The sequence below is a fragment of the Bos indicus genome, chromosome 1 (assembly GCF_029378745.1).
Source record: "Bos indicus isolate NIAB-ARS_2022 breed Sahiwal x Tharparkar chromosome 1, NIAB-ARS_B.indTharparkar_mat_pri_1.0, whole genome shotgun sequence".
NCBI classification, from domain to species: Eukaryota; Metazoa; Chordata; class Mammalia; order Artiodactyla; family Bovidae; genus Bos; species Bos indicus.
Genome location: NC_091760.1, coordinates 72,205,315 through 72,231,969, shown reverse-complemented (window position 1 = coordinate 72,231,969; position 26,655 = coordinate 72,205,315). Strand labels below are relative to the sequence as shown.

The following is a 26,655-nucleotide window of genomic DNA, read 5'->3' as shown; positions in this document are numbered from 1 at the left end:
CCTTCTTTGGGATTAGAATGAAATGACCTTTTCTAGTCCTTTGGCCACTGCTGCGTTTTCCAAATTTGCTGACATATTGAGTGCAGCACTTTAGCATCTTTTAGGAGTGTTGTCATTTAGGATTTTAAGTAACTCAACCGTAATTCTATCACCTCCACTAGTTTTTTTTCTAGTAGAAAGAAATGCCTATTTGACTTCACACTCCAGGATGTCTGGCTCTAGGTGAGTGACCACACCATTGTGGTTATCTGGGTCATTAAGACCTTTTTTGTATAGTTCTTCCATGTATTCTAGCCACCTGTTTTTAATCTGTTTTGCTTCTGTTAGATCCTTATTGTTTCTGTCCTTTTTTGTGGCCATCCTTGTATGAAATTTTCCCTTGGTATCTCCAATATTCTTGAAGAGATCTCTAATCTTTCCCATTCTATTGTTTTCTCTTATTTCTTTGCATTGTTCACTGAAGAAGACTTATCTCTTCTTGCTATTCTCTGGACCTCTGCATTCAGTTGGGTATATCTTTCCTTTTCTCCATTGCCTTTCATTTCTCTTCTTTTCTCAGCTATCTGTAAGGCCTCCTTAAGACAGCCATTTTGCCTTCTTGCATTTCTTTTTCTTTGGGATGATGTTGGTCACCGTCTCCTGTACAGTGTTTTGAACCTCCATTACCGTCTGAGCCACTAGGGAAGCCCCCAAGGGACGCTATGTGTATGCAAATACTATTCCATTTTACATAGGAGCTTGAGAATCTGAAGAATTTTTTTTTATCCTTAAGAAGGGTAATTTGGGCACTGGGGTCATAGAATCATTCCCCCACAGATACCAAAGGACAACTGTATCTAAAAATAAACTTCCAAGTCACAGCAACCCCCCCAATCCTGCCACCCCCAATTCTGCACTTGGCATAATTTTCACATCTAATTAAATAGAAACTTTATCCTTCTATTTTGCCCAGGTCTGAAACTTTAGGATCATTCTCTTTCTTTCCCTCTCCACGTTGAATCCCTTAGCAAATCTTATTAGCTCTTTATTTAGTTATCTGGAGAAGGCAATGGCACGCCACTCCAGTACTTTGCCTGGAAAATCCCATGGATGGAGGAGCCTGATAGGCTGTAGTCCATGGGGTCACTAAGAGTTGGACACGACTTCACTTTCACTTTCACTTTTCACTTTCATGCATTGGAGAAGGAAATGGCAACCCACTCCAGTGATCTTGCCTGGAGAATCCCAGGGATGGGGGAGCCTGGTGGCTGCCGTCTATGGGGTTACACAGAGTCAGACACGACTGAAGTGACTTAGCAGCAGCAGCAGCATTCAGTTATCTAATGCTACATAAGAAAACACTAACATTAGTGACTAAAATGACAACAGTTATTTATTTACTTATACTTACGCAATTTGGATGGGTTTGGCCAGGACAGCATGTCTTGACTCCTTGTAATGTCTACTGGGGTGGCTAAACTAGGGCCAGGGGTCCACTTTCAAGCTGGCTTATATATAGTGGAACATTTAGTTTTGCCTGTTAGCTGGGAGCTCAAGTGGGATGGCTAAGTTGGGCTTCTTAACAAGATGGCCAGGTTCCAAGAGAAACATACCACAAGTAAGCTTTCCAAGAAGATAGCTCTAATGTGTGGCATTTATTAATCCTCACTTTGTGTCATAGTTGCTAACGTCTCATTGCAGGCCATCAGATGAACAGTGTACCACAGGTGAATGACCATACAGCTGAAACCCTGCAAAGCTTTATTAGTAATCAGTGGGAAAGTTAGGATTGTTCTGTGACCTTTAGAAATTTCTGTCAAAACATTAAAAAAAAGCTACAGTCGGTTATAAAGTTGCATGTTAGAGAAATGGAAAATATACTAAAATGAACATTGGTTTAGTACATTATAATTTAAAACACTAGAAACAGTCTGCTATGTTTAGAATGGATAATCATCCAGGACCTTTGTACAGCACAGGTAACTCTGCTCAGTGTTATGTGGCAGTCTGGATGGGAGGGAAATTAGGGGGAGAATGAATACATGTACATGTATGATTGAGTCCCTTTGCTGGCTGCCGGAAACTATCACAACATTGTTAATTGACTATACTCCAATATAAAATAAACAGTTCAAAGGCAAATATACACACCCAAAAAAGTGTTTACTGAAAAGAGGAACAGTCTAAACCTAATGCTAGCAGAAGAGAAAGGATTAGGGCAAAACTTAACAACATATGAAATAGGACAACCATAGAGAAACCAAAACTTGGGCCTTTGAAAAGATCAACAAAATTGACAAACCTTTAGCTAGACTGACAAAGAAAAAAATAACTCAAATTTCTATAAGTAGGAATGAAAGAGAGAGCATAAGCCAATACTTCTATTTATGACCAACTCTATACCAACACATCAGGTAACTTAGATGAAATAGACAAATTCCTAGAAAGACACATCTACCACTCCTGTTCAACAGTATACTAAAGATTCTACCAGAGGAGTAAAGAGGGGAAAAAAATATGGCTTTCAGAGCGGGAAGGAAGAAGTAAAACTTTGGGGATTTTCTTTTAGGTGAATAGTGTGTGTTTAGAAGAAGTTACTCATGAAGAAGCAGTAACTGCCTTAAAGAACACATCTGATTTTGTTTATTTGAAAGTGGCAAAACCCACAAGTATGTATATGAATGATGGCTATGCACCACCTGATATCACCAACTGTAAGTTTGTTTGCTTATAATCTATCTTATTTCCTTAGACGTGATAAATTTTAATGAAAGTTCCCAATATAAAGTTTAAACATTGTACAAATATTTAAAAGAGAAGTGTTAAATATTTTAACCTAATAATTTTTAAAAATCAATTTTAAGTCAGAATCTTCCTAATAATAAGGGGGGTGAGTTTTTCAGTTTTTCACCTGTAATGTCATAGCAATAATTATTTAAGGCATTGATTCTTAAACTTTTATGTAAATGATAGCCACCAAAGGTATTTGCTTATAATGGAGATTCTTGTTTTGTTCTAATAATTTTAAGATGGAACACAGAAATATACTTAAACAAGTAATTATTTTAACAAGCAAGATAATTCTGATACTTCTAGTGCTGCTGGTTCTTGGGCTGTGCCTTGAGAAATAATAACTTAAGACGGGCTTTTCTGTACTCTCAACTGTGTGAGCACAGATACCATCTTTGTACTTCCAACTCTTAGTGTATTACGTAACACAGTTGTGCATGATACAGTTGTATTTCCTAGAATTGTATTGTAATGAAAGTACCTAGGTAATGTTAAGCTTCCTATGTGATTTTCTTTTTTTAATATACAAGCTGAGATGAAATATAAATATATTTTTAATATGTTCATGTTGATTGAAAAATGAAATTTTTATTTGGTATATTGAGTCAATACTAGAAGCACCCATATGTAATAAAGATCAATATACTCTATAATCTGCTTTTCCAAGTTTTCCTTTTCTAAATTATAGAATTTTAGAGATATTTGTGGTTTTGTAATAATATTCAGTCTCTTTAATGAACAGAGATGATGTCTTACACTTCGTGTCAGAACTTTACTACTTGCTGAAAATTCTTCCATATATTTGGCTTGCACAGGGCTTTATGTAATTTTTATTTATTAGCAGCAGCAAATTCAATGATAAGCTCTTTTATTTACCAATTTAAATATTGATCTTATTTATTATGCTGCCTTATCTGTTCAAGACAACTAAGTGCCAGTTAACAGACAGAGAATTGGCATCCCGATTATGGCCAAATATACAAAAAAACAAGCTGCTGCTTACAGTTGAACTAGAAAGAAAATGTTACTTTTTATTGAATTATCTCTTTTATATAAAATAATATGACATTTTAAAAATAGGAGAGCTGGTCCTAAAGAGTAGTAAATAATATTTAATTGTTTTCCCTATAGTCATATATAGGATATTTCTTGCCTTTTTTTCATCTGTTTTTAAACTAATAGAGTATTGTGAAAAAGTTGAAGTTTATGTTGCTAGTTCAACTTTATCATAACAGTGTTCTGTTTCCATTCTCCTCTCTTCATATGAATTTTGTTATACACTTCCAGACCATGTTCATACTATGCACACAATTCATAAATAACTTGCTTATATGTGTTTTAAGAAGCATTTATGTTTGAAAACTTTTTACATAAATGGTTTTTACCTGTTGGCTCTCCTGAAGCCCTTGCCATCAGACTGTTCACCTTACTGCCTATTCCTTACGTTAGTCATCTAGTGTCCTCCCCACCAGTGTGGCTTTAGGTACTGAAGATATTAGTGGAGCTCTCATTGTCCTTTGATACTGTTATTCACATTGTCATCCTTAGTGATGACCAGTCAAAACCCACACTGATTCATTCAGTTACCAGGCTTCTTTGTTTACTGATCTGTTTCTAACTTTTCTGCCCTCCACTCCAACTCAGAAACTTGCTTCCAAGATAATAATTTAGATCTTATCAATTGTCAGTACCTTCACCATGTCCAAAATCTTGATTTAAATCATCTCATTCTCTGACTACATCCATCAGTTTATTTACTCCTAACAGTTCATCTTCATTTTGATCTTCAGTCAAAATACCATTACTTGGTTGTTCCTTTGTGTCTCTTTTGTGTGTCTTTACTTGTCTTCTTTTTTTAACTTAGCCTCCTTGGTTTGTCATTATATTCAGTTCACTGCATATATCTTCTTCTTTCTTGCCTTCTTCATCTTCACTGGCAGAATTCCAACCCTAGTTCAGCTTGCTGTCTTCATCTAGTCTCACTCCTTAAGAAGCAGAACATGACTGGAGAAAAGCTCAGAATTATAATTTAGCTATGACCATAAATCTAAGTGGGGCCATGCTCTTAACAGTTGTAAAGCACCTATGGATAATAGCCAAAATATGGTACCCAGGAATCGAACTGGGGTCTCCTGCATTGCAGGTGGATTCTTTACCAACTGAGCTATCAGGGAAGCCCACCCAGGAATAAAAGGAAGTTTATTACTGAATAAAAAAAGTTCACTGGATCTGATAAAGCAGTGGTTCCCAACCTTTTTGGCACCAGAGACCAGTTTCATGGAAGACAGTTTTTCGATGGGTGGGGCAGATGGAGGGAAGGTTCAGGCAGTAATGTGAGGAATGGAGAGTGGCCTCTGAAGCTTGCTCACCTGCCGCTCACCTGCTGGTATGCAGCTGAATTCCTAAACAGCACTGTTAAGCGGCCTGGGGGTTGGGGATCTCTGTGATAAAGAACATAGTTTCTTTGATGACATTAAAATTCTCATGCTTTTGCATTATGTATCTTTTCACTTTTAATTTATATTCTCTTCAGATGAAAGATGTTGTTAAACTTCTGAGCCCCCACTGATCTCTTTCTACTTTTACCTTAAGTTCTTCCACTTGGCTTCTCTCCTAAACTTTGGAGGGTTTGGGTCATTAACCTAGATACCTTAGGACAATATTCAGGCTCCCTTGTTTTGTAGTTCTCTAAGGAATCTTTATTGCTTAGGATGTGGGGTATAGGAAATAGCATTGTTTTATCTGATTATTCTTTAGACAGTCATTTCTCTGATAGAAACATTAATTTTTAGTTCCTGCCATGTGAGATACATGTCTTACATGTGAGAATGACTCCTTCAGAAAGGATCCATCAAATAAAGGCAAAGTCTGGATATGGTAGGGGAAAGATACATTTTCTGGCTTGGGCAGTTGACTGAGTTTCTTGCCCAGTGGGTTTTTTGTTGTTGTTGTTCGTTTGTTTCAGCCAAACTTGTTAATGCAGTGAAGAAATTTGAGTCAGAAATCAGTAAACTCTGGACTTTAAAAGGCCAGTGATTATAATGGTTCACATGAATGTCAGTCGCTTTAGGCCATCATGCCAGTTCCATTGAAAATCACAGATATTCTTACATATCACACCGGGAAAGACTTTGGTCTTCAGAAGAGCCATTGATAGAAAGCTTTGGCTCAAATGCAAAACAGCATCTTATATATGAATTGGACAGGAAACAACTGCTAATGGAGACTGCAAGCTTATAAAATCAAAGGTGCAGCAGACTTCAAAACCATATACTGTCAGTAGATATAGTCTTTTTCCTTTTTGTATGATTACAGAAAGATACAGATGTATAGATGCTATCTCCTTTTGATAGAGCATATATTCTTCTCAGTATACCGTATTTATAGTCATTACCTACTGTCTTTCACTCTGGCTGCTTCACTCTTAATGTTATCTGTCTGGCCACTATAGTAATTTGAAGTAATGATCCTTGCACATTTTTGTTTTCCCAATAGGTATTAACAGTGTTTTGTGCATAGAAGACAGTAATGTAATGAAAGGAGAGATTGGTGGTTAAGTAATAAATATTTCAGCTAGATTTTTGAAATGCCTTGTACCTTTATCATAGTTAATATCTCAAGAAAGTTAAATACTACTTTCTACATTTTTCAACGATCACATAATTCAAATGCATTGTGGTTTTGGAAGTTACAACTGAAATATATTGCTTACCTGGGTCAGAAATAACTTTATAATTTTCTGTTCTTAGTTCTTACTAGAATTACAACTGATGGACTGTATTGATGTTTATTATTATTGAAATGAAATTATTACTGGAGTTTTGCTTATATTTTTTTGTTTCTTTTACTAGGTTACCATTTTTTGGGGGGTGCATTAAAAGGGTAATTATGAATTGGATTGACAGATCTGAGATGGTGTCAGGGCATGTCCTTTTTTTTCCTTTACATTTTAGAGCAGTTTTAGGGTCACAGGAAAATTAAGCAAAGATCCAGAGGTGTCCCACCTCCATGCTGCTGCTGCTAAGTCGCTTCAATTGTGTCCGACTCTGTGCAACCCCATAGACGGCAGCCCACCAGGCTCCCCCGTCCCTGGGATTCTCCAGGCAAGAACATTGGAGTGAGTTGCCATTTCCTTCTCCAGTGCGTGAAAGTGAAAAGTGAAAGTGAAGTCGCTCAGTCGTGTCCGACTCTTAGCGACCCCATGGACTGCAGCCCACCAGGCTCCTCCATCCATGGGATTTTCCAGGCAAGAGTACTGGAATGAGGTGCCATCACTTTTTCTGGTCCCACCTCCATAGCTTTTCCTATTATCAACATGTCCCACCAGAGTGGTACGTTGGTTCCAACATCATTACCCAAAGCCCATAGTATACTTTAGGGTTCTCTCTTGTTGTACATTCTGTAGGGTTGGATAAATGTATAATGACATGTACCATCTATCAGTATCATACAGCACAGTTTAATTGCCCTAAAAATCATGTACTCTGCCTATTCATCCCTCCCTCTCCTCTAACCTCTGACGTCCTCTGATCATTTTATTACCTCCATAGTTTTGCCTTTTTCAGAATGTCATGTAGTTGGAATCATACAATATGTAGCCTTTTAAAATCTGAACTTCTTATACCTAAAACTAACACAACATTGTAAATCAACTGTACTCATAAAAATTTTTTTTAAATATATATCACATTTTGCTTTTCATAGAATACATTCTATATAATTTGATTAATGACATTTCCTACTTTACCTGAAACATACAAAATGGCATTGAATATACCATGTATATCCAATTGAAATACTAAAGTTATACCCAAAAATCTCAAACTCCTTAAAAACAATAAAAATAATTCAGCCCTCTGCTGATTTTGCCAACTTTAAGTTAAAATTCAAAAATATTTTAAAATCACACAGGCTGAAGTTTTCCATAAACCTGTTGAATTAAAGAAGGCATAGTAGATATTTGAAAGAAAAGCAAAAAGCCTCCTTTCACATAGTAATGTGCAGGAATTTTTAACTCCTTTGATAACCAAGGAGTGCAATTGCTGGATCGTGTGGTAAGACTGTGTTTAGTTTTATAATGTAAACAGCCAAATTGTCTTCCAAAGTGGCTGTACCATTTTGCATTTCCACCAGCAATGTATGAGAGTTCCTGTTACTCCACATCCTCACAAGCATTTGGTTTTATCATTGTTCTGGTTTTTTAGCCATTCTAATAGTTGTACAGCAGTATCACATTGATTTAATAAGCATTACCTTAGTGCAGGAGACAAAGGAGATGTGCATTTGATCACTGGTTTGGAAAAGTCCCCTGGAAGAGGAAATGGCCACCCACTTCAGTATTCTTGCCTGGAAAATCCCATGGACAGAGGAGCCTGAAGGCCTGTAGTCCATGGGGTCACAAAGAGTTGGACATGACTTAGCAACTGAGTATGTATGCACACACATGTGATGTATCATATGTATTTTTTTTCTGAATATTGAACCAACCTTGCATACTTGGGATAAATCCTAGATGCTTGTGGTATATAATTTTTTTATATATTGTTGGATTTAATTTGCTGACATTTTGTTGCAGATTTTTCCACTTATGTTCATGAGAGATGTTGTTCTATAGGGTATTTTTTCTTAAGATTTCTTTGTCTGGTTTTGTCAAATAATCCTGGCTTCACAGAATAAGTTAGGAAGTATTCCCTTGGCTTCTGTGTCCTGGAAGTGGTTATAGACAATTGGTATAATTCATTTCTTTAATATTTTATAGAACTCACCACTTAACCCATTTGGGCCTCGTGCTTTCTTTTCAGAGAATTATCAATTATTGATTCAGTTTTTCCAATAGATATAGGTTTGTTAAGATTGCCTATTTCTTCTTTGTGAGTTTTGGCAGATTGTCTCTTAAGGAACTGGTCCATTTCCTCTAGGTTACCAAATCTTTGGGCATAGAGTTCTTCATAATACTTACTATTCTTTTAATATCATGGAATGTGTAGTGATATCTGCTTTTTCATTTCTGTCTTCTCTCTTTTTTTCTCAGCCTGGCTGGAGGCTTATTGATCTTTTCAAAGAACCAGCTTTTGGTTTTTATTAATTTTTTTCTCTGTTGATTTCTTGTTTTGAAAATTTCTTTGATTTCTGCTTAGATTTTTTTTTCTTGTGCTTACTCTGAATTTCATTTACTCTTTTTTCTAGTTTTATAAGGTAGAAGCCAAGATGATTCATTTTAGATAAAGATCTTTCTCTTTTTCTAATATATGCATTTAATACTGTAAATTTATCTCTAAGCACTGCTTTTCCTGCATCCCAGATGTCGATAAGTTGTGTTTTCATTTTCTTTTAGTTCAAAACATTTTTTAAATTTCTCTGGAGATTGCTTCTTTGACCCAAGTGTATCTAGGAATGTGTTATTTAGTCTCCACATATTTGGGGGTTTTAGCTATCGTTTTGTTATTGATTTCTAGTTTAATTTCATTGTGGTCTAACAATGAACATTATATGATTTCTATTTTTTTAATTTGTTGAGATATGTTTTATAGCCCAGGACATGGTCTCTCTTGGTGAATGTTAACATGGAAGCTTAAGAAAAATATGTTTTCTGCTGTTGTTGGATGCAGTGGTCTGTAGATGTCCATCATATCCAATTGATTAGTGATATTATTGGGTTCAACTATGTCCTTCCTGATTTTCTACCTGCTGTATTTGTTCATTTCTGATAAAGAGGTATGGATTAATCGATTTCTCACATAGTTTGGCCTTACATAGTTTGACACCTGATTGTTAGATGTTAAATACTGTATATCTTCTTGGAGAACTGACGACCTTATCATTAAGTAATGCCCTTCTTTAACCTGGATAATTTTCCTTACTTTGAAGCCTTCTCAGTTGGAAATTAATATAGCTACTCCTGCTTTCTTTTGATTAGTGTTAGAATGGTGTATCTTTCTCCATCCTTTTACTTTTAATATATATAAGCTTTTATATTTAAAGTGGCTTTACTGTAGACAGTATATACTTGGGTCTTGGTTTTTTGATCCACTCTGACAATCAGTTCAGTTCAGTCGCTCAGTCGTGTCCGACTCTTTGCGACCCCATGGATCGCAGCACGCCAGGCCTCCCTGTCCATCACCAACTCCCGGAGTTTACCCAAACTCATGTCCATCGAGTCGGTGATACCATCCAGCCATCTCATCTTCTGTCGTCCCCTTCTCCGCCTGTCCCCAATCCCTGCCAGCATCAGAGTCTTTTCCAATGAGTCAGCTCTTCGGATGAGGTGGCCAGAGTATTGGAGTTGCATCTTTAGCATCAGTCCTTCGAATGAACACCCAGGACTGATCTCCTTTAGAATGGACTGGTTGGATCTCCTTGCAGTCCAAGGGACTCTCAAGAGTCTTCTCCAACACCACAGTTCAAAAGCATCAATTCTTCGGCACTCAGCTTTCTTCACAGTCCAACTCTCACATCCATACATGACCACTGGAAACATCATAGCCTTGACTAGACAGACCTTTGTTGGCAAAGTAATGTCTCTGCTTTTGAATATGCTATCTAGGTTGGTCATAACTTTCCTTCCAAGGAGTAAGTGTCTTTTAATTTCATGGCTGCAGTCACCATCTGCAGTGATTTTGGAGCCCAAAAAAAGTCTGACACTGTTTCCACTTCAAATTGGTGTATTTAGGCCATTGATATTCAAAGTGATTATTGATAGAGTTGGATTAATGTCTGTGATATTTGCTACTCTTTGCTATTTGTTGCCCTGTTTTTTGGTCCTATATTTGTCATCCATTTTTTGGGGGAGGGGGATGGCTTTAATCAGGCATTTTATATGATTCTGTTTTCTCTCCTTCCTTAGTGTATTAGTTTATTCTCTTTCACTTTTTTTAGTGGTTGCCCTAGAGTTTGCAATATTCATGTATGCTAATCTAATTCCACTCCAAGGTAACACTGTACAGCTTTACTGTTAGTGAGAGTTTCTTATAGTAACACAATAATACTAATTCCTCACTCCCATCCCTTGTATCACTTTTGTTTCATGTATCATTTGTATCCTTGTATCATGCTGACACTCATTTCATTTATACACAAATATATAGATGCATAAATAAACATAGTCAAATACAACATTGCTGTTATTTTGAACAATGTTTTTTGTTAGATCAATCAAGAATAAGAAAAACTAGTTTTTATTTTACCTTATTCCCTCAGTGCTCGCTCTTTCTGTATAACTGAACTTCTGACCTGTATAACTGAACTTCTGACCTGTATAACTGAACTGACTTCCCTTGTCTCTAAAGAACTTCTTTTAACATTTCAAAAGCCAAATCTACTAGCAATACATATTCAGTTTTTGTTTAATGAAGTGTTTATGTCTCTTCACTTTTGAAGGATAATTTCTTAGGATACAAGGTGGGTTTTTTTCTCTTAACACTAAATATTTCACTCCATTGTCTGTCTTGAATGACTTACTAAGGAGAAGTCGAACATAATTCTTATCTTACGCCTCTACCAGTAAGGTAAAGCTTTTAATTCCCCTGTGACTACTTTTAGGGCTTTTTGCCCCTCCTTTTTTCTTCTGTAGTTTGAAAACGATATGCATTTGCATTTATCCTGCTTAGTGTTCTCTTGAGTTTCCTAGGTCTCTCTATGGTTTGGTGTCTGACATTAATTGGGGAAATTATCATCATTGTTGTTTCAAATGCTTCTGTTCTTTTCTCTCCTTCTCCTTTTGGTATTCCCATTACACATATGTAGTTTTTGTAGTTTTGCAGTTTTGTCACTTTTCTTGGATATTTTGTTCTGATCCCTGCCCACCAACCCCAGTCATTTTTTCTCTTTGCTTTTCAGTTTTAGAGGTTACTATTGAAATATCAAGCTCAGAGATTCTTTGCCTCAGCCATGTCCAAACTACTAGTAGCTCATCAAAGACATTATTCATTTCTGTTACAGTGTTTTTGATCTCTAGTATTTCTTTTTGTTTCTTTCTTAGAATTTCCATCTCTCCACTTGTAATTGCCCATCTGTTCTTGCATACTGCCTTCTTTATACATACTGTTTGCTTTATCCATATCAGAATATTACTCATTTTTGTTTCAAATTCTGGTCTGATCATTCCAGCATCACTTTTGTATATGAGTCTGGTTCTTATGCTTGCCCTGTCTCTTCAAACTGTGTTTTTGCATTTTAGTATGTTGTTTTTTCATAAGAGTCATGCTGGAAAGCCAGAAGTCCCTTAATTTATTTTAAAACTTTGTCAAGCATAATCTTTTTGCACTTATTTTTACGCTTTTGGTTTTTGTTACTTACAATCAAATTTTGAGTATGCAGTTGATTGTTGAACAATGTGGGTTTGTACTATGCAGATCCATTTATATATAGATTTTTTTCAGTGCATATCATAGGTCTTATGGTTGGCTCAATCTGTAGATGCAGAACCATGAATATTGAGGCCCAGCTGTAAAGTCATATGTGCATTTTCAACTGTTTGGAGGGTCAGTGCTTCTAACCCCCATGTTGTTCAGGGATCTGCTGAATATACTTCTCTAAAAATGTTAATCTGCAAAATAACTTCTTAGAAAAATTAAATTATTATACTTAAGATTGATTTAGTTCAGTCTTTCCTGTGACAGTCTTTTGAATAACCTTTCCTGGGTTTACATTTGGCAAACCAGTTACTGTAAAACTCCTTTTTAGTTGTTTTGTCAGAGAAACCAAATGGATTAAGTTTGCTTTGCTGATCTGAATGTCTAAACTAGTTTTTACCTGGAAAGTTGAGCTTCTCTAATTTTTTTTACCTAGTAAATACATTTTCTCTACCAAAACCTATTATATAAATGAGTATGAATTATACATTAATTAACTGTGACATTGATAACCTATAAACATGGTACTGAATGGTGTGTTTCCATTTTCAAGTGTTTTTTACTTTATTTTTAAGCTTCTTCTCAGCCTATCGATAACCATGTTAGCCCACCTTCCTACTTGGTCCAGACACCAGCATCACCAGCCAGATATTCACCTGTTTCTAAAGCAGTACTTGGAGATGATGAAATTACGAGGTAAGGAATTGAATAGTTGTTATTCTTACATAAAGACAATCATTAGACGGAGTTATAATCAACTAAGTAGGATAGTCACAGTTTTCAGGACTAATTTTATTAACAGATAATAAGTTTAAACCTTAATTTTTTTATTTGAAAGGTTCATTAAAGGGCTATAAGTGTAAAAATATTTTACTTTACAAATCACTACATTTTTTAATGTTCCTTTTTTCAAGGATTGGTAAATTATCCTTAGAAATTAGGTAAAACGAAGTTAAAAGTATACTTATGAATATGTAAAACTAACTTTTCATGTAGTCCATTTCTAATATATACCATAAAATATTATGGCAATCATTTGATTCATATTCAGAATTTTGTTTGTTGGTATATATATTTGATATTCTGACACCTAAAATTTACTTTCATCTAACATTACTCACTCACTGAAGTTTGCAGATTATCTTTTTATTCCCAAAAAACTTATCTAAGTAGGAAACAAAAAGTGAAAAAATATTTTAGGTCTTTTTCATATTATTCAACTTAGTAATGTATTATATATGAACAGTTTGCTGTATAACTTGCATGAAAGTATTTCATATTAGCTTTAAAGAATTTAATGGTAAATGATGCCAATTAATGTCATTTTATGTTTTTTAAATTTTATTATTGTTGACTGTTTTTTTTTGAACCTTTATAATTGTTCTTTATTAGTTAGACTACCACCTTCAGGCAGTGATCTCTTAAATGTCAGATAGGAGTGTTTGTCTTTGTCCTCTTCTTCAAAAGTTACCAGTGTTGAGGATTTAATTTAATAGGTGCTCAGTAATTGTTTTAGAATATAAATTATCAGAAAGAATAGTGTCTATGATTATATGTTTCTGATATGAATTTTCAGGGCTATTAACATTTAGGCTGTGCTAGTATACTGATCTATCATGGCTGTTTTCTTGTTGCTATTATCAAATAGTGTTTATTTATAGAAGTAAAGTGGAAGTAGTTAATGGTTTATGTAGTCTTTAATTAGCATATTTCTCAAATTAAAAATATGTTAGCATCTTCATTGCTATTCCCATCTTTTTTCACTACATATCTCTTGTCTAGAATATTGTGTTGAACTTTGTAGTATTACAACAGGCCTACCTGTTTTCTATATTTTTTAAAATCAGGTGGTTGATTATTGAATATGTCTTCCTAAAATGCTGTGTTTTATCACTCTCTTTTGGTAATTCTACTACTTTGCCCAGATAATGAAGTATAGAAATCTTTACTTCATATTAGAAGCTTTGCACAATTTGACCCTAAACACTTTTTCAGAGATTATATCACATTACCAATATAAAGGGAAGATAAAAGAATTCCCAACATACTGTTAATGATTCTAAATTTCATTTTTTAACACCTTAAGTAAGATATGATTTACATACTATACAGTTTATCTATTTAAAATGTACGGCTCTGTGATTTTTCATGTGTTACAATATAAAGTTTAAAAATATGGTAAAATATATATCACACCTTACCTGCCTTTTGAGAAATCTCTATACAGGTCAAGAAGTAACAGTTAGAACCGGACATGAAACGACAGACTGGTTCCAAATTGGGAAAGGAGTATGTCAAGGCTGTATATTATCACTCGTCTTATTTAACTTTGCATGCAAAGTACATTATGTGAAATGCTGGGTGGATGAAGCACCAGCTAGAATTAAGATTGCCAGGAGAAATATCAATAACCTCAAGACATGCAGATGACACCACCCTTACGGCAGAAAGCGAAGAGGAACTGAAGAGCCTCTTGAAAGTGAAAGTGGAGGGTAAAAAAGTTGGCTTGTTGAGGGTAAAAAACACTCAACGTTCAAAAAATGAAGATCATGGCATCTGGTCCCATCACTTCATGGCAAATAGATGGGAAAACAATGGAAACAGTGACAGAATTTATTTTCTTGGGCTCCAGAATCACTGCAGATGGTGACTGCAGTCATGAAATTAAAAGACACTTGCTCCTTGGAAGAAAAGCTACAACAAATCTAGACAGCATATTAAAAACCAGAGACATTACTTTGCCAACAAAGGGGTCCGTCTAGTCAATGCTATGGTTTTTCTAGTAGTCATGTATGGATGTGAGAGTTGGACCATAAAGAGACCTGAGTGCCGAAGAATTAATGCTTTTGAACTGTGGTGTTGGAGAAGATTCTTGAGAGTCCCTTGGATTGCAAGGCAATCCAACCAGTCCATCCTAAAGGAAATCAGTCCTGAGTATTCATTGGAAGAACTGATGCTGAAATTCCAATACTTTGGCCACCTGATGTAAAGAACTGACTCATTAGAAAAGACCCTGATGCTGGGAAAGATTGAAGGCAGGTGGAGAGGGGGACGTCAGAGGATGAGATGGTTGGATGGCATCACGGACTCAGTGGACATCAGCCTGAGCAAGCTCCGGGAGTTGGTGACGGACAGAGGAGCCTGGCAAGCTGCAGTCCGTGGGGTTGCAAAGAGTCAGACACTACTGAGTGACTGAACTGATGTATAATATAAAATGTGCTACTGTAACCATTTCAAATTGTGGTTCAGTGGCATTAATGACCAGCACCACTATCTTTTTCCAAACCCTTTTCATCACCTCAGACTCTATAATCATTAAGCATTAACTCACATTTCCTGTTCTCCTAGCTCCTGATAACCTCTAATCATATTTCATCTCTGTAAATTTATATATTCTGAACTGTTCACTTAGTGGAATCTTACAGTATTTAACATTTTGTATCTGGTTTCTCTCACTTAGCATAATGTTTACAAGTTTCACACATATGTCATGCATCCAAATTCTTGTTTATGGCTGTATAATATTTCATGTATATACCACATTTTGTTTACCACTCATCTGTTGATGGACACTTGGTTTGTCTCCACCTTTTGGGTATTACGAGTAATGACATGATAGACATTGTCATGCACATATCTGCTTGCATACTTACTTTTAATTGCTTTAGATATATACATAGATGTGGAATTACTAGAGCACATGGTAATAAGTATATTTAGGTACATGAGGAACCACCTAATTGTATTCTATGGCAGTCATAGTATTTTACATTCTCACCATCAGTATATGAGGGTTCCAGTTTCTCCATATTTTCATTAGTGTTTGCTTTTTCTCTTTTGTTTTGTCTTATAGCCTTTTAGTAGGTGGGATTTAGCTCATTGTGATTTGTTGCATTTCCCTAATGATTAGTGATGTTGAGCATCTCTTCATATGCATGTGATATTTGAAAAATTAGAATTTATTTTCCTCTGGAAATACTGGTAAATTTCAGCAGGATATTTTTAAATTATTATTTGATAATGCAGCATTATAATTCCTACATATGTTTTAATGTACTGTAGGAATCCTCACCATGAGTCCACAATATAATAAGGAAATAAATAAGACAGCACCAATATAGTGAAAAACTGTCTTGTGCCCCTGATCCTACCCTGCTTCTCCTACTCTGCCCCACCAAGTTAACTTCTTACCTGAATTTTGATTTTATTATTCCCCTTTTTCTTTCATATATGTCTGTATGTGTATATTTCCTAAACAATATATTGTTTAATTTTGGTGATTTTGACAAGAAAATATGATTTTGTTAATCCTGAAGTGAACTGACAAAACTGATTGATGAATACCTGTGTATGACTAGAAAATACCACTTTAAATTTTGAGCAGACAGATATTTAAGATTAGTCCTACATTATATGAAAGAATCCCTAAAATTCAATTTTTAGAAATATTCTTTTAAGCCATTTGTTACCAACAGCTTTCTCCAGTATTTTTTTAAAAAGATTAAATTTTTAAAATATTTACCATGTATGACACATTGTTATTTCAAATGATATTCTGTGATTCATCATATCTAAAATAGCCTGCTCTTGGAATTTTCATGGTCTTACTGAAAATATAAATGGTTCTCACACAGTTATGTACAACTGGCAACGGATGTGCAGCATTATTAGTTGTAAAATGTATCCCAGTTTCAGAGATTTTAAATTGAGAGTTGGAGGGAGCAAAAGAGATGCATGTAGAAAAATAGATGAAAAGCAGAGATAGGTAGATGAATTGGAGGGGTGTGACTTAAGAAATAAAGATATTTAATTATTTTGTATAAAAAATCTAGAGATGGGCATTTCTAACATTTACGTAGCAACCCTAGGTCCATGATGTCTCTGGGATTCTGTTGGTTTTATCTTCATGATTGTAGTATGTCCAAACCAGTAATGGTTTTATAGTTCATTCTTTTGTGTGGGTTAATTTGGGATAAGGAGGGGAAAAATGTGATTTGTGTGGCAACAGAATAAGCTTTGTCCTTGTTAGGGTCTGTCTGTCTTAGGAAAGTGACAATAAAATTTCCCTTTATTTCTCGGAGGCCAAAATAGGGTCATAGCCTCAGGTTAGCAGAGGAGAGTGGAAATACAGTGACTGGCATAGGTCATTCATGGTTTATCCCTTTAAGACTGGAAAGGGGACCTACCTACTTTCTTTAAACAAAGGGATATCCACTTATTTCAACATGTGAGAAATGGAGTGACTACTTCTTAGACAATCAACTTTTCATGAGTATTATTTTTTGAGTGGGCTCTTTATGTCATTTTTAAAATTTTTCTCATTGCTTTCACCTTTTTATTTTATGTTTTGATAAAAGGATTTTTAGCTTTTATATAAAACTAGGATTTTTCCTTTTAATTTCTAGGCTTAGAAAGAATTTCTTTTCCCCAAAGTTTAGAAAACTCATTTAAAATTCATCTAATTTTCTTAATAGTATGGTAATATGATATATCAGTGGGGAATTCTCATTGATAGAATATTAAGTTCTTTATATATTTTAAGGTATTCAATATTTTTTTCATTTTCAGGGAACCTAGAAAAGTTGTTCTTCATCGTGGTTCAACAGGCCTTGGTTTCAACATTGTAGGAGGTGAAGATGGAGAAGGAATATTTATCTCCTTTATTTTGGCTGGAGGACCTGCCGATCTTAGTGGAGAGCTCAGAAAAGGAGATCGTATTATATCGGTAGGATATGTTAATCAAAATAATGTTTTTACTGTTTTAACTATGACCTGTTAATTATTTAAAATTTTTATATTCTAAAGATACGGGAGGTATTTTGGCTATCTTCTTCTAACATTTTACAGCTTAATTGTAGAGTTACAGAGTTGACAGGGAACATGTTCTGTAGGATAGATTTTCTTTTGGTATTTGACTTAAAATATGTCAGTTTTTGTGAATATACTTGAAAGTATGCATTCTCTGTTTGTTGACTACAAGATTTTCTATATGTCTGTTAACTCATCTTTGTTACTTGCATAGTTCATATCTTCTTTATGCTTCAGTGTGTTGTTGCTTTATTATTAAAAAAGGCTTTTAAAGTTTATGTGAATGGAAGGTAGGTCTAACAGTTTGTCCTGGCAGCAATTTTTTTCCTTGCCTGTTTGAAGCTATGCTGTTAGATGCATCTAACTTTAGAATCAGCTTTCCTTCCTGGTGAGTCAAAATTTTTTATCATTAGGTAATTATCAGTCAGATCTGCTTTCTAGTTCATAAATTTTCTTCATCTGTGTCTAATAAGCTCTTTAGGCTGAAACTAACTTTTTCATTTCAAAGTATCATTTTCTTTCTAGAAGTTCTAATTCTTTTTCAAATGTTCCTTCGTGGTTTTGGGAGAATCTTGACTATTTAAAGTTTGTTATGTTATGTTCTCTTAGGTTTTTCTTTTAAACCAATTTATTTTATACAGACATACCTCAAAGATACTGCAGGTTCAGTTCCAGGCCACCACCATAGAGCATATTGCAGTAAAGAAAGACAAATACTTGGTTTGCCAATATGTGTAAAACTTTTGATTATGTTATATTGTGGTCTGTTCAGTTCAGTTCAGTGGCTCAGTCATATCCAACTCTTTGCAACCCCTTGGACTGCAGCACGCCAGGCCTTCCTGTCCCTCACCAAATCCCAGAGTTTACTCAAACTCATGTCCATTGAGTTGGTGATGCCATCCAACCATCTCATCCTCTGTCATCCCCTTCTCCTCCCACCTTCTGTCTTTCCCAGCATCAGGGTCTCTTCCAGTGAGTTGGTTCTTCACATCAGGTGGCCAGAGTACTGGAATTTCAGCTTCAGCATCAGTCATTCCAATGAATATTCAGGACTGATTTCCCTTAGAATAGTCTGGTTGGATCTCCTTGCAGTCCAAGGGACTTTGAAGAGTCTTTTCCAACACCACAGTTCAAAAGCATCAATTCTTCCGCGCTCAGCTTTTTTTATAGTCCAACTCTCACATCCATACATGACTACTGGAAAACCCATAGCTTTGACTAGAAGGACCTTTGTTGGCAAAGTAATGTCTCTGCTTTTTAATATGCTATCTAGGTTGGTCGTAACTTGTCTTCCAAGGAGTAAGTGTCTTTTAGTTTCATGGCTGCAGTTCATCTGCAGTAATGTTGGAGCCCCAAAAAGTAAAGTCTGCCGCCCAAAAAAATAAAGTCTGCCACTGTTCCCACTCTTTCCCCATCTATTTGCCATGAAGTGATGGGACCAGATGCCATGATCTTAGTTTTCTGAATATTGAGCTTTAAGCCAACTTTTTCACTCTCCTCTTTTACTTTTATCAAGCGGCTCTTTAGTTCTTCTTTGCTTTCTGCCATAAGGGTGGTGTCATCTGCATATCTGAGGTTATTTATATTTCTCCCTGCAATCTGATTCCAGCTTGTGCTTCCTCCAGTCCAGCATTTCTCATGATGTACCCTGCATATAATAAGTTAAATAAGCAGGGTGACAATATACAGCCTTGACGTACTCCTTTCCCTATTTGGAACCAGTCTGTTGTTTCATGTCCAGTTCTAATTGTTGCTTTGTGACCTGCACACAGATTTCTCAAGAGGCAGGTCAGGTGGTCTGGTATTCCCATCTCTTGAATAATTTTCCGCAGTTTGTTGTGATCCACACAGTGAAAATCTTTGGCATAGTCAATAAACAGAAGCTGATGTTTTTCTGTACTCTGTTTCTGTTTTTTGATGATCGAAGGGATGTTGGCAATTTGAATTCTGGTTCCTCTGCTTTTTCTACATCCAGCATGAACATCTGAAAGTTCACAGTCCATGTACTGTTGAGCCTGGCTTGGAGAATTTTGAGCATTACTTTGCTAGCATGTGAGATGAGTGCAATTGTGCAGTAGTTTGAGCATTCTTTGGCATTGTCTTTCTTTGGGATTGGCATGCAAAGTGACCTTTCCAGTCCTGTGGCCACTGCTGAGTTTTCCAAAATTGCTGACATATTGAATGCAGCACTTTCACAGCATCATCTTTTAGGATTTGAAATAGCTCAACTGGAATTCCATCATCTCCACTAGCTTTATTCGTAGTGATGCGTCCTAAGGCCCACTTGACTTTGCATTCCAGGATGTCTGGCTCTAGTTAAGTGATCATACCATTATGATTATCTGAGTCGTAAAGATGTTTTTTTGTACAGTTCTGTGTATTCTTGCCACCTCTTCGTAATATCTTCTGCTTCTGTTAGGTCTGTTAGATTAGCATTATGTCTAAAAAACAATGTCCATACCTTAATTTTATTTTATTGCTAAAAGATGCTAACCATCATCTGGATCTGCAGAAAGTCATAATCTTTTTGCTAGTGGAGGGTTTGAAGTATTTCAAGAATTACTTAAATGTGACAGTGACACAAAAGTGACACAAAGTGAGCAAATGCTATTGGAAAAATAGCACCAATAGACTTGGTGAAAGCAAGGTTGCCACAAACTTCCAATTTGTTTAAAAATAAATGCAGTACCTATGAATACAGTAATGTAAAGCACAATAAAATGGGATGTGTCTGTATTCTGTAAATAATATAATAGTTCTGTTTTCTGAAGTTTAGGTGTCTAATACATGTTACTTTATGATGACATGCTTTGTTTCCTTATTCTCTAAATTTTGCATTGTGAGCTTAATGTCAATAATACTTTATATGTTGGTATTCAGTGCTGCCTGATTTGGGGAGTGGTATTCTTTGAAAAAATATCTTACATTGCTTGTAGTAGACTCAGGAGCATCATCCTTATAACCATTTTTCCAATGAGAAAACTGAAAAACAGAGTTTAATTTGCTCACAGTAGCTAATAATACCTCCCTTTAACCACTATATTATGCTGTGCCATTTTGTTTTAATTAAATATTTAGGTAACACTTCCAAAATTTAGGATCTGAGATATAGGAAAAAACCTATATCCTAGATCAGCAGTGCTATACAATATTGATAACTATTTTAAATCATAAATTTACTTTAAATCTTTTATTTTTTAATTCTATTTTATTTTTAAACTTTACAATATTGTATTAGTTTTGCCAAAAGTAAACCTCAGAAAATACTCTTTAAGCCAAAAATATATGTGCCTAGAACATGATAGGAAAAGCATTCCAAAATTTGGATCTTTTAATTGCCATTTTCAGATCAGTCCCTCTTGCCACCTCATCCTTCCTTACATATACTTAGATCTTTCTGAGGGTCCTTTATAATTAAAAATAGACTGAATCCAAGACGGAAAGGTGATGACTGATCATTTACAACAGAAGTACATCTCTTTTTTGTTTTAGTTGTTCTCAGATTTTGGTATAATTAGTTGATACTTGAATGAACCTCTTGGAAATTGGAGTTTTCAAATAGGCAGTGGTACTGCAATTGTAGAAAATACATTAGTATGCAGTGCAAGTAAGTGGAAATTGCTCTCAAATGTTTCAGGCTACAGCAACTAAAATAACATAATATTAACCAAAAATAATGATTATTGGAACAGATTTTAAAGCAGAAGCACACCTTAGTTACATGGTTATAATATTGAGTGTCTTAAGAGAGCATCATTCTTATCATAACAACCAAAAACAATCTGGATAAGTTTATAAAAACTGTAAACTCATCGGAGAACTGACGATTCAAAGTGACCTAGGTAAATTGACTTCCAGACAGTAAGTAGCCCTTCATGGACAACACAGTGGCAGCTCCTCTTTAGAGAGTGGTAGGGGAGAGAGAAGGATTAGACAGATACAGGAAGATATCAGCCAAAACTTTACCCAACATGTAATGGCCTCAGTGGACTGGTCAAACTGATAAAAATTTTGGGAAGTCACAGAGCAAGTCTGTATCCACCTCCCTTCTCTTTTTCATGGGTCTTCACCAAGAACTTGGAGCTTGCAAACCAAAGGTTTGGAACCAATAGAGAATTAAGAGAAAATTATTACTGAGTCACACAGAGCATCCCAAAATACAAGGCTGCTGCTAAGTCGCTTCAGTCGTGTCCGACTCTGTGCGACCCCACAGACAGCAGCCCAGCAGGCTCCCTCATCCCTGGGATTCTCCAGGCAAGAACACTGGAGTGGGTTGCCATTTCCTTCTCCAATGCATCAAAGTGAAAAGTGAGAGTGAAGTCGCTCAGTCGTGTCCAACTATTAGCGACCCCATGGACTGCAGCCTACCAGGCTCCTCTGTCCATGGGATTTTCCAGGCAAGAGTACTGGAGTGGGGTGCCATTGCCTTCTCCCACCTGCCAATAAATAAGGGACGTTGAGATGAAGATCTGTGAAAACCAGCCTCAGCAATTCTGTACTTTGAGCTGCTCAGGACCAAGAGTAGGAGGATATCTTTGCAACCCTGAGGCAGACAGCAGTTTCTTGGACGAGATGTATTAAATACTAACCGTTTAAAAAAAAAAAAGATATCTTTAAGAAACCACGTAGGCAAGCCATACAGTAGGGAAAAAATATGCTCAGTACATATATCACACAAAAGACTCATATCCAGAATATATAAACATCTCCCACAAAGAAGCAATGAAAGATGAGTAAATTTTAAAACAAGCAAAAGACTTAAATATATATTTTACAAGACAAGGTATATGAATAGCCTGTAAACACATGGAACAGTACTTAACATTAGGCATCAGGGCAATGCAAAAGCGCAGTGAATAAGCAGGTTTAGAGGAATTTGGGAACAATGTCACTTTTCTATATCTTGATTGTGGCAGTGGCTATACAATATACACAGTTGTCAAAACTCCACCTGTACACTAAAAAAGATTATTGAATGTAAATTGTACCTAAATAAAAATGTTTCTAAAGCCATAATGAAGTACCATATCCTATCCAGTTGAATGACTAGAAGGGAAAAAAAATGATGGCAGCAAGCATCGACAAGAATGTGGGCAGTTATTATTCATTACTGGTAGATATGTAAAACTATGCAACTGCTGCAAGAACTTCTAACAAAGTTTTAATGAAATTAAACATAAATCTAACCTTATCACCCACATTTTACCTAAGAAATCTTTTGTTTATAGAAACACTGTAATAGGAATGTTCATAACAGCTTATTCATAATGACACTCAAGCAACACAGATGACACAAATTGTGTTCAGTAAAAATAGAATGCACCACAAAAATATACTGTGTTATAAGTAATATAGTTATTTTAAGATAATTTTATAAGATTATAAGATAACCATGAGCAGGCAACGTAATTTATACTAAGTCAGAACGTGGTTGCTGGTAATTGTATTGATTACCATAAAGAGGCATAATGGAGATTTCTGGGTTGGTAGGTGGAAAAGGTATGTTTGGGGTTGTAATTTCATGGGCATATACAGTTGTTAAAAGGCCTTCCAGCTGAACTGTTTAAATTTGTACATTTTATTGCTTGTAAGTTATACTGTAATTCAAATTTTAAAAATGACTTACAGTATTGTTCATATTAGTGGTAAGGAATGAATTTTTTTTTTAATTTAATGTTTGGCAAACTAGCTAGTTACTTGGTGGAATAAAATTAGCATAGAGCCTCACTTCACACCTTGTGTCAAAATAAATTCTCAATTGGCTTAAGAGTTAAGTGTGAAAAACTCAAAAACAAAAATAGATGTTTTGTAAATTTCCATGTGAAATTGTTTATGTGGGTTACTAACACACAGCTAGAATATGTTAGACTGACCGACCAATACAGCCTGGTTCACTCAGAACTTTTCCAGTTTTAGCACTGAAAGCCCCAGGTCTGGCAACCCCTCTAGGCCCAGTTTTAAAACTGAAAGTCTCAACAGTCCCAACCACTTGCTTGCCCTAATGTCACTGTAAGTTATATACAGCTTTCTGTTTGGCAATACGCATCATCTTAAAATTTTTAGTGGTTACTAACTTCTATAGGGAAATATCCTAAGAAAAATAGGAAAGACGTTAGGATAAAGAGAAAAACGTGAGAAAATGTACTAAAAGCTAAAAGAAAACTATGGGACACTTGTTTAAGTACCTCTTTACATAAAATTTAACTATTTTCAATCTTTAGCTCGCTATAGATCACCCCAAAGCCTTATTAAAAAACAAATTCCTGGATTTCATTGCCAAAGTTTCTGATGCAGTATGACTTAGGTAGGATCTGAAAATATGTATATCTAACAAGTTTCCATGAGATACTGATGTTGCTGCTCCTGTGTTATTATACCCTTGTTATTAATGTTCTTAATGATAACCCATATTACTGAGAAAACTATAAAAAGTTATTTGGGAAGTGAGAAAATAAGTAATGATTTCTGTAAAAGAATTCTCTTTGAAATATTTCTTGTTGTTGAAGACAGAAGCTTTTGAAATCAGAATTTATTACAGATGTTGAACACTACATTTTCCACTATGATATAAATGGAGGTATTACTATTATTTCCAATGATGCCAAGAATAGAGGAGAATATAATTGATATGCACTGAAAATTTAGAGTCATGGAAAGTGACCCAAAAGACTTCAACAGAAATGCTGTCCTCCATAAAAATAATGAGAGAAGTGCCCAGAATTGTTAGAATAAGCTTTTCAGAACTCTGGAAATTAACCAAAGACTTACAACAATTCAGGAAGTATTTTCTCAAGAAGAGGAAAAAAAAAATACTGAATTTCCCTAAGAGTGAGGTTTGTGGAGTTTTTACTGAGTTTTATCATTTTATCATTTTTAATTTCACTGCCTCCCTATTACCATACTAGCCTTGGAAAATAGCCAGAATTTATGGTGAAAACTTGTGGCCTAAGCCAGTAAAGAAAGCAAAATGGTGGTAGAATATTCATAGTTTCCTTTCCAAAGAACTGTTATAATTTGATCTGTCTGGTGGTTCTTGAAACACCTTATTTTAAAGGTTCTCTGTATTTGACCTGATTAAAAAGCTCCACCAATGCAAAAGCCTTTTCCCCTGGGCTAAGTGTCAAGATAATTACAGGTATATTATGGCTTCCTGAGACATTGCATAACATTTGGGGCAGACAGTAGACTAATTGAAAACTTAAAAGGAATAACTAGGGAGAAACCTCCATGGGGCCTTTGAAAAGCTCTTATTCCTTGGAATTTAGGAGGACACATACATGTCTTGGACTGTGTGCCTGCTCAGGAAAGACCTGAAAAGGCCCTAAACTCTCACTTCTGGCTGTTTATGGGGCTCTGTGCATGAAGGAAGTGAAGATTAAGGCAGAATTATCAATTGTCTAACTGATTGTTGAAGGCATTACCCAACATGTACGCAGAGCCCTTCAGCAAAGGGTCTGGTATTTAAGGAAGTCTGTGTCCAATCATTAACTAACCATTCTGCTAATCAGACAGAGACGTCAGTGGCACGTATAACAAAATAGAAACCTTATGTAATTTAGAAAAGTGCCCAAAGGACTACCATAACAAACAGCAGTAACAACAAGCCCTGGGTAGGAGATCTGATTTCCAAATTTGCTGTTTGTTTTTTTAAATGTCCAGTTTTTAACAAAACAAGAAAATATACGCAGGTGGAAAAAGAATCAGTAGAAACTGTCCCTTGGAAGCCCAAAATTAGACTACTATATAAAGATTTTAAATGAGATATTTTAAATATGTTTGAAGAACTAAAGGAAACTGTATCTACAGGATGAGGGGAAAATATAGGAACAATATCTCACCAAGTAGAGTATGTCAATAAAAAGATAACTTTTATAAAAAAGAAACAAATTTTGGTGTTGAAAAGTAAAGTAAGTGAAATCAGGAAAAAAAAAAAATCCTCTTTGTCAAGCTCAACAGCAGATTTGACCTGGCAAAGGAAAGAATCCACAAACTTTGAAGATATGTCTATTAAGATACCTAGGCTAAAGAACAGAAAGAAAAAAGAATTAAGAAAAATTAACAGAGTCTCAGAGACTTGCAGGGATGCCATCAAATGTACCAATATATGCATAATAAAGTCAGAATGACAGGAGAGAAAGGGACAGAAAGGATATTTGAATAAATAAATAGCTAAAAAGTTCCCGTATTTAATGAAAATGTTGTGCACATCTAAGAAGCTCAGTGAACTACAAGTAGAGTAAACTTGAAGAGATCCATACCATGGATATGTTAATATCATAATCAAATATCAAAAGACAAAGAACCCTGTAAGCAAAGAGAAATGACTTATTGCATACAGAGAGTCCTCAGTAAGATTAACAGCTAATTTCTTGTCAAAAACAATGGAGGCCAGAAGGCAGTTCTGAAAGAGAAAAGCCATTGTCCAAGGATTTCATACCCAAACTATCCATAAAAATGAAGAACAAATCCCAGTGCTAGGTTAACAAAACCTAAGGGAAGTTAATCTCCTTTTTTTTTTTTTTTTTTTTAATTTTATTTATTTTTTTTAAATTTTATTTTATTTTTAAACTTTACATAATTGTATTAGTTTTGCCAAATATCAAAATGAATCTATCACAGGTATACATGTGCTCCCCATCCTGAACCCTCCTCCCTCCTCCCTCCCCATACCATCCCTCTGGGTCGTCCCAGTGCACTAGCCCCAAGCATCCAGTATCGTGCATTGAAC

The 26,655-nt window shown here is 35.4% G+C and overlaps 1 protein-coding gene across 15 annotated transcripts in view; it reads left to right on the top strand.

Annotated features, from left to right (window-relative positions):
- The window catches only part of DLG1 (discs large MAGUK scaffold protein 1), a 270,874-nt gene that overhangs the window by 176,421 nt on the left and 67,798 nt on the right, over positions 1-26,655 (top strand). For all 15 annotated transcript variants that reach the window (XM_070789390.1, XM_070789394.1, XM_070789399.1 and 12 more), the window contains 3 exons: positions 2,549-2,693; positions 12,695-12,815; positions 17,688-17,844. In XM_070789390.1, the coding sequence (XP_070645491.1) occupies positions 2,549-2,693; positions 12,695-12,815; positions 17,688-17,844 (423 nt within the window). The remainder of the gene's footprint in view (positions 1-2,548; positions 2,694-12,694; positions 12,816-17,687; positions 17,845-26,655) is intronic.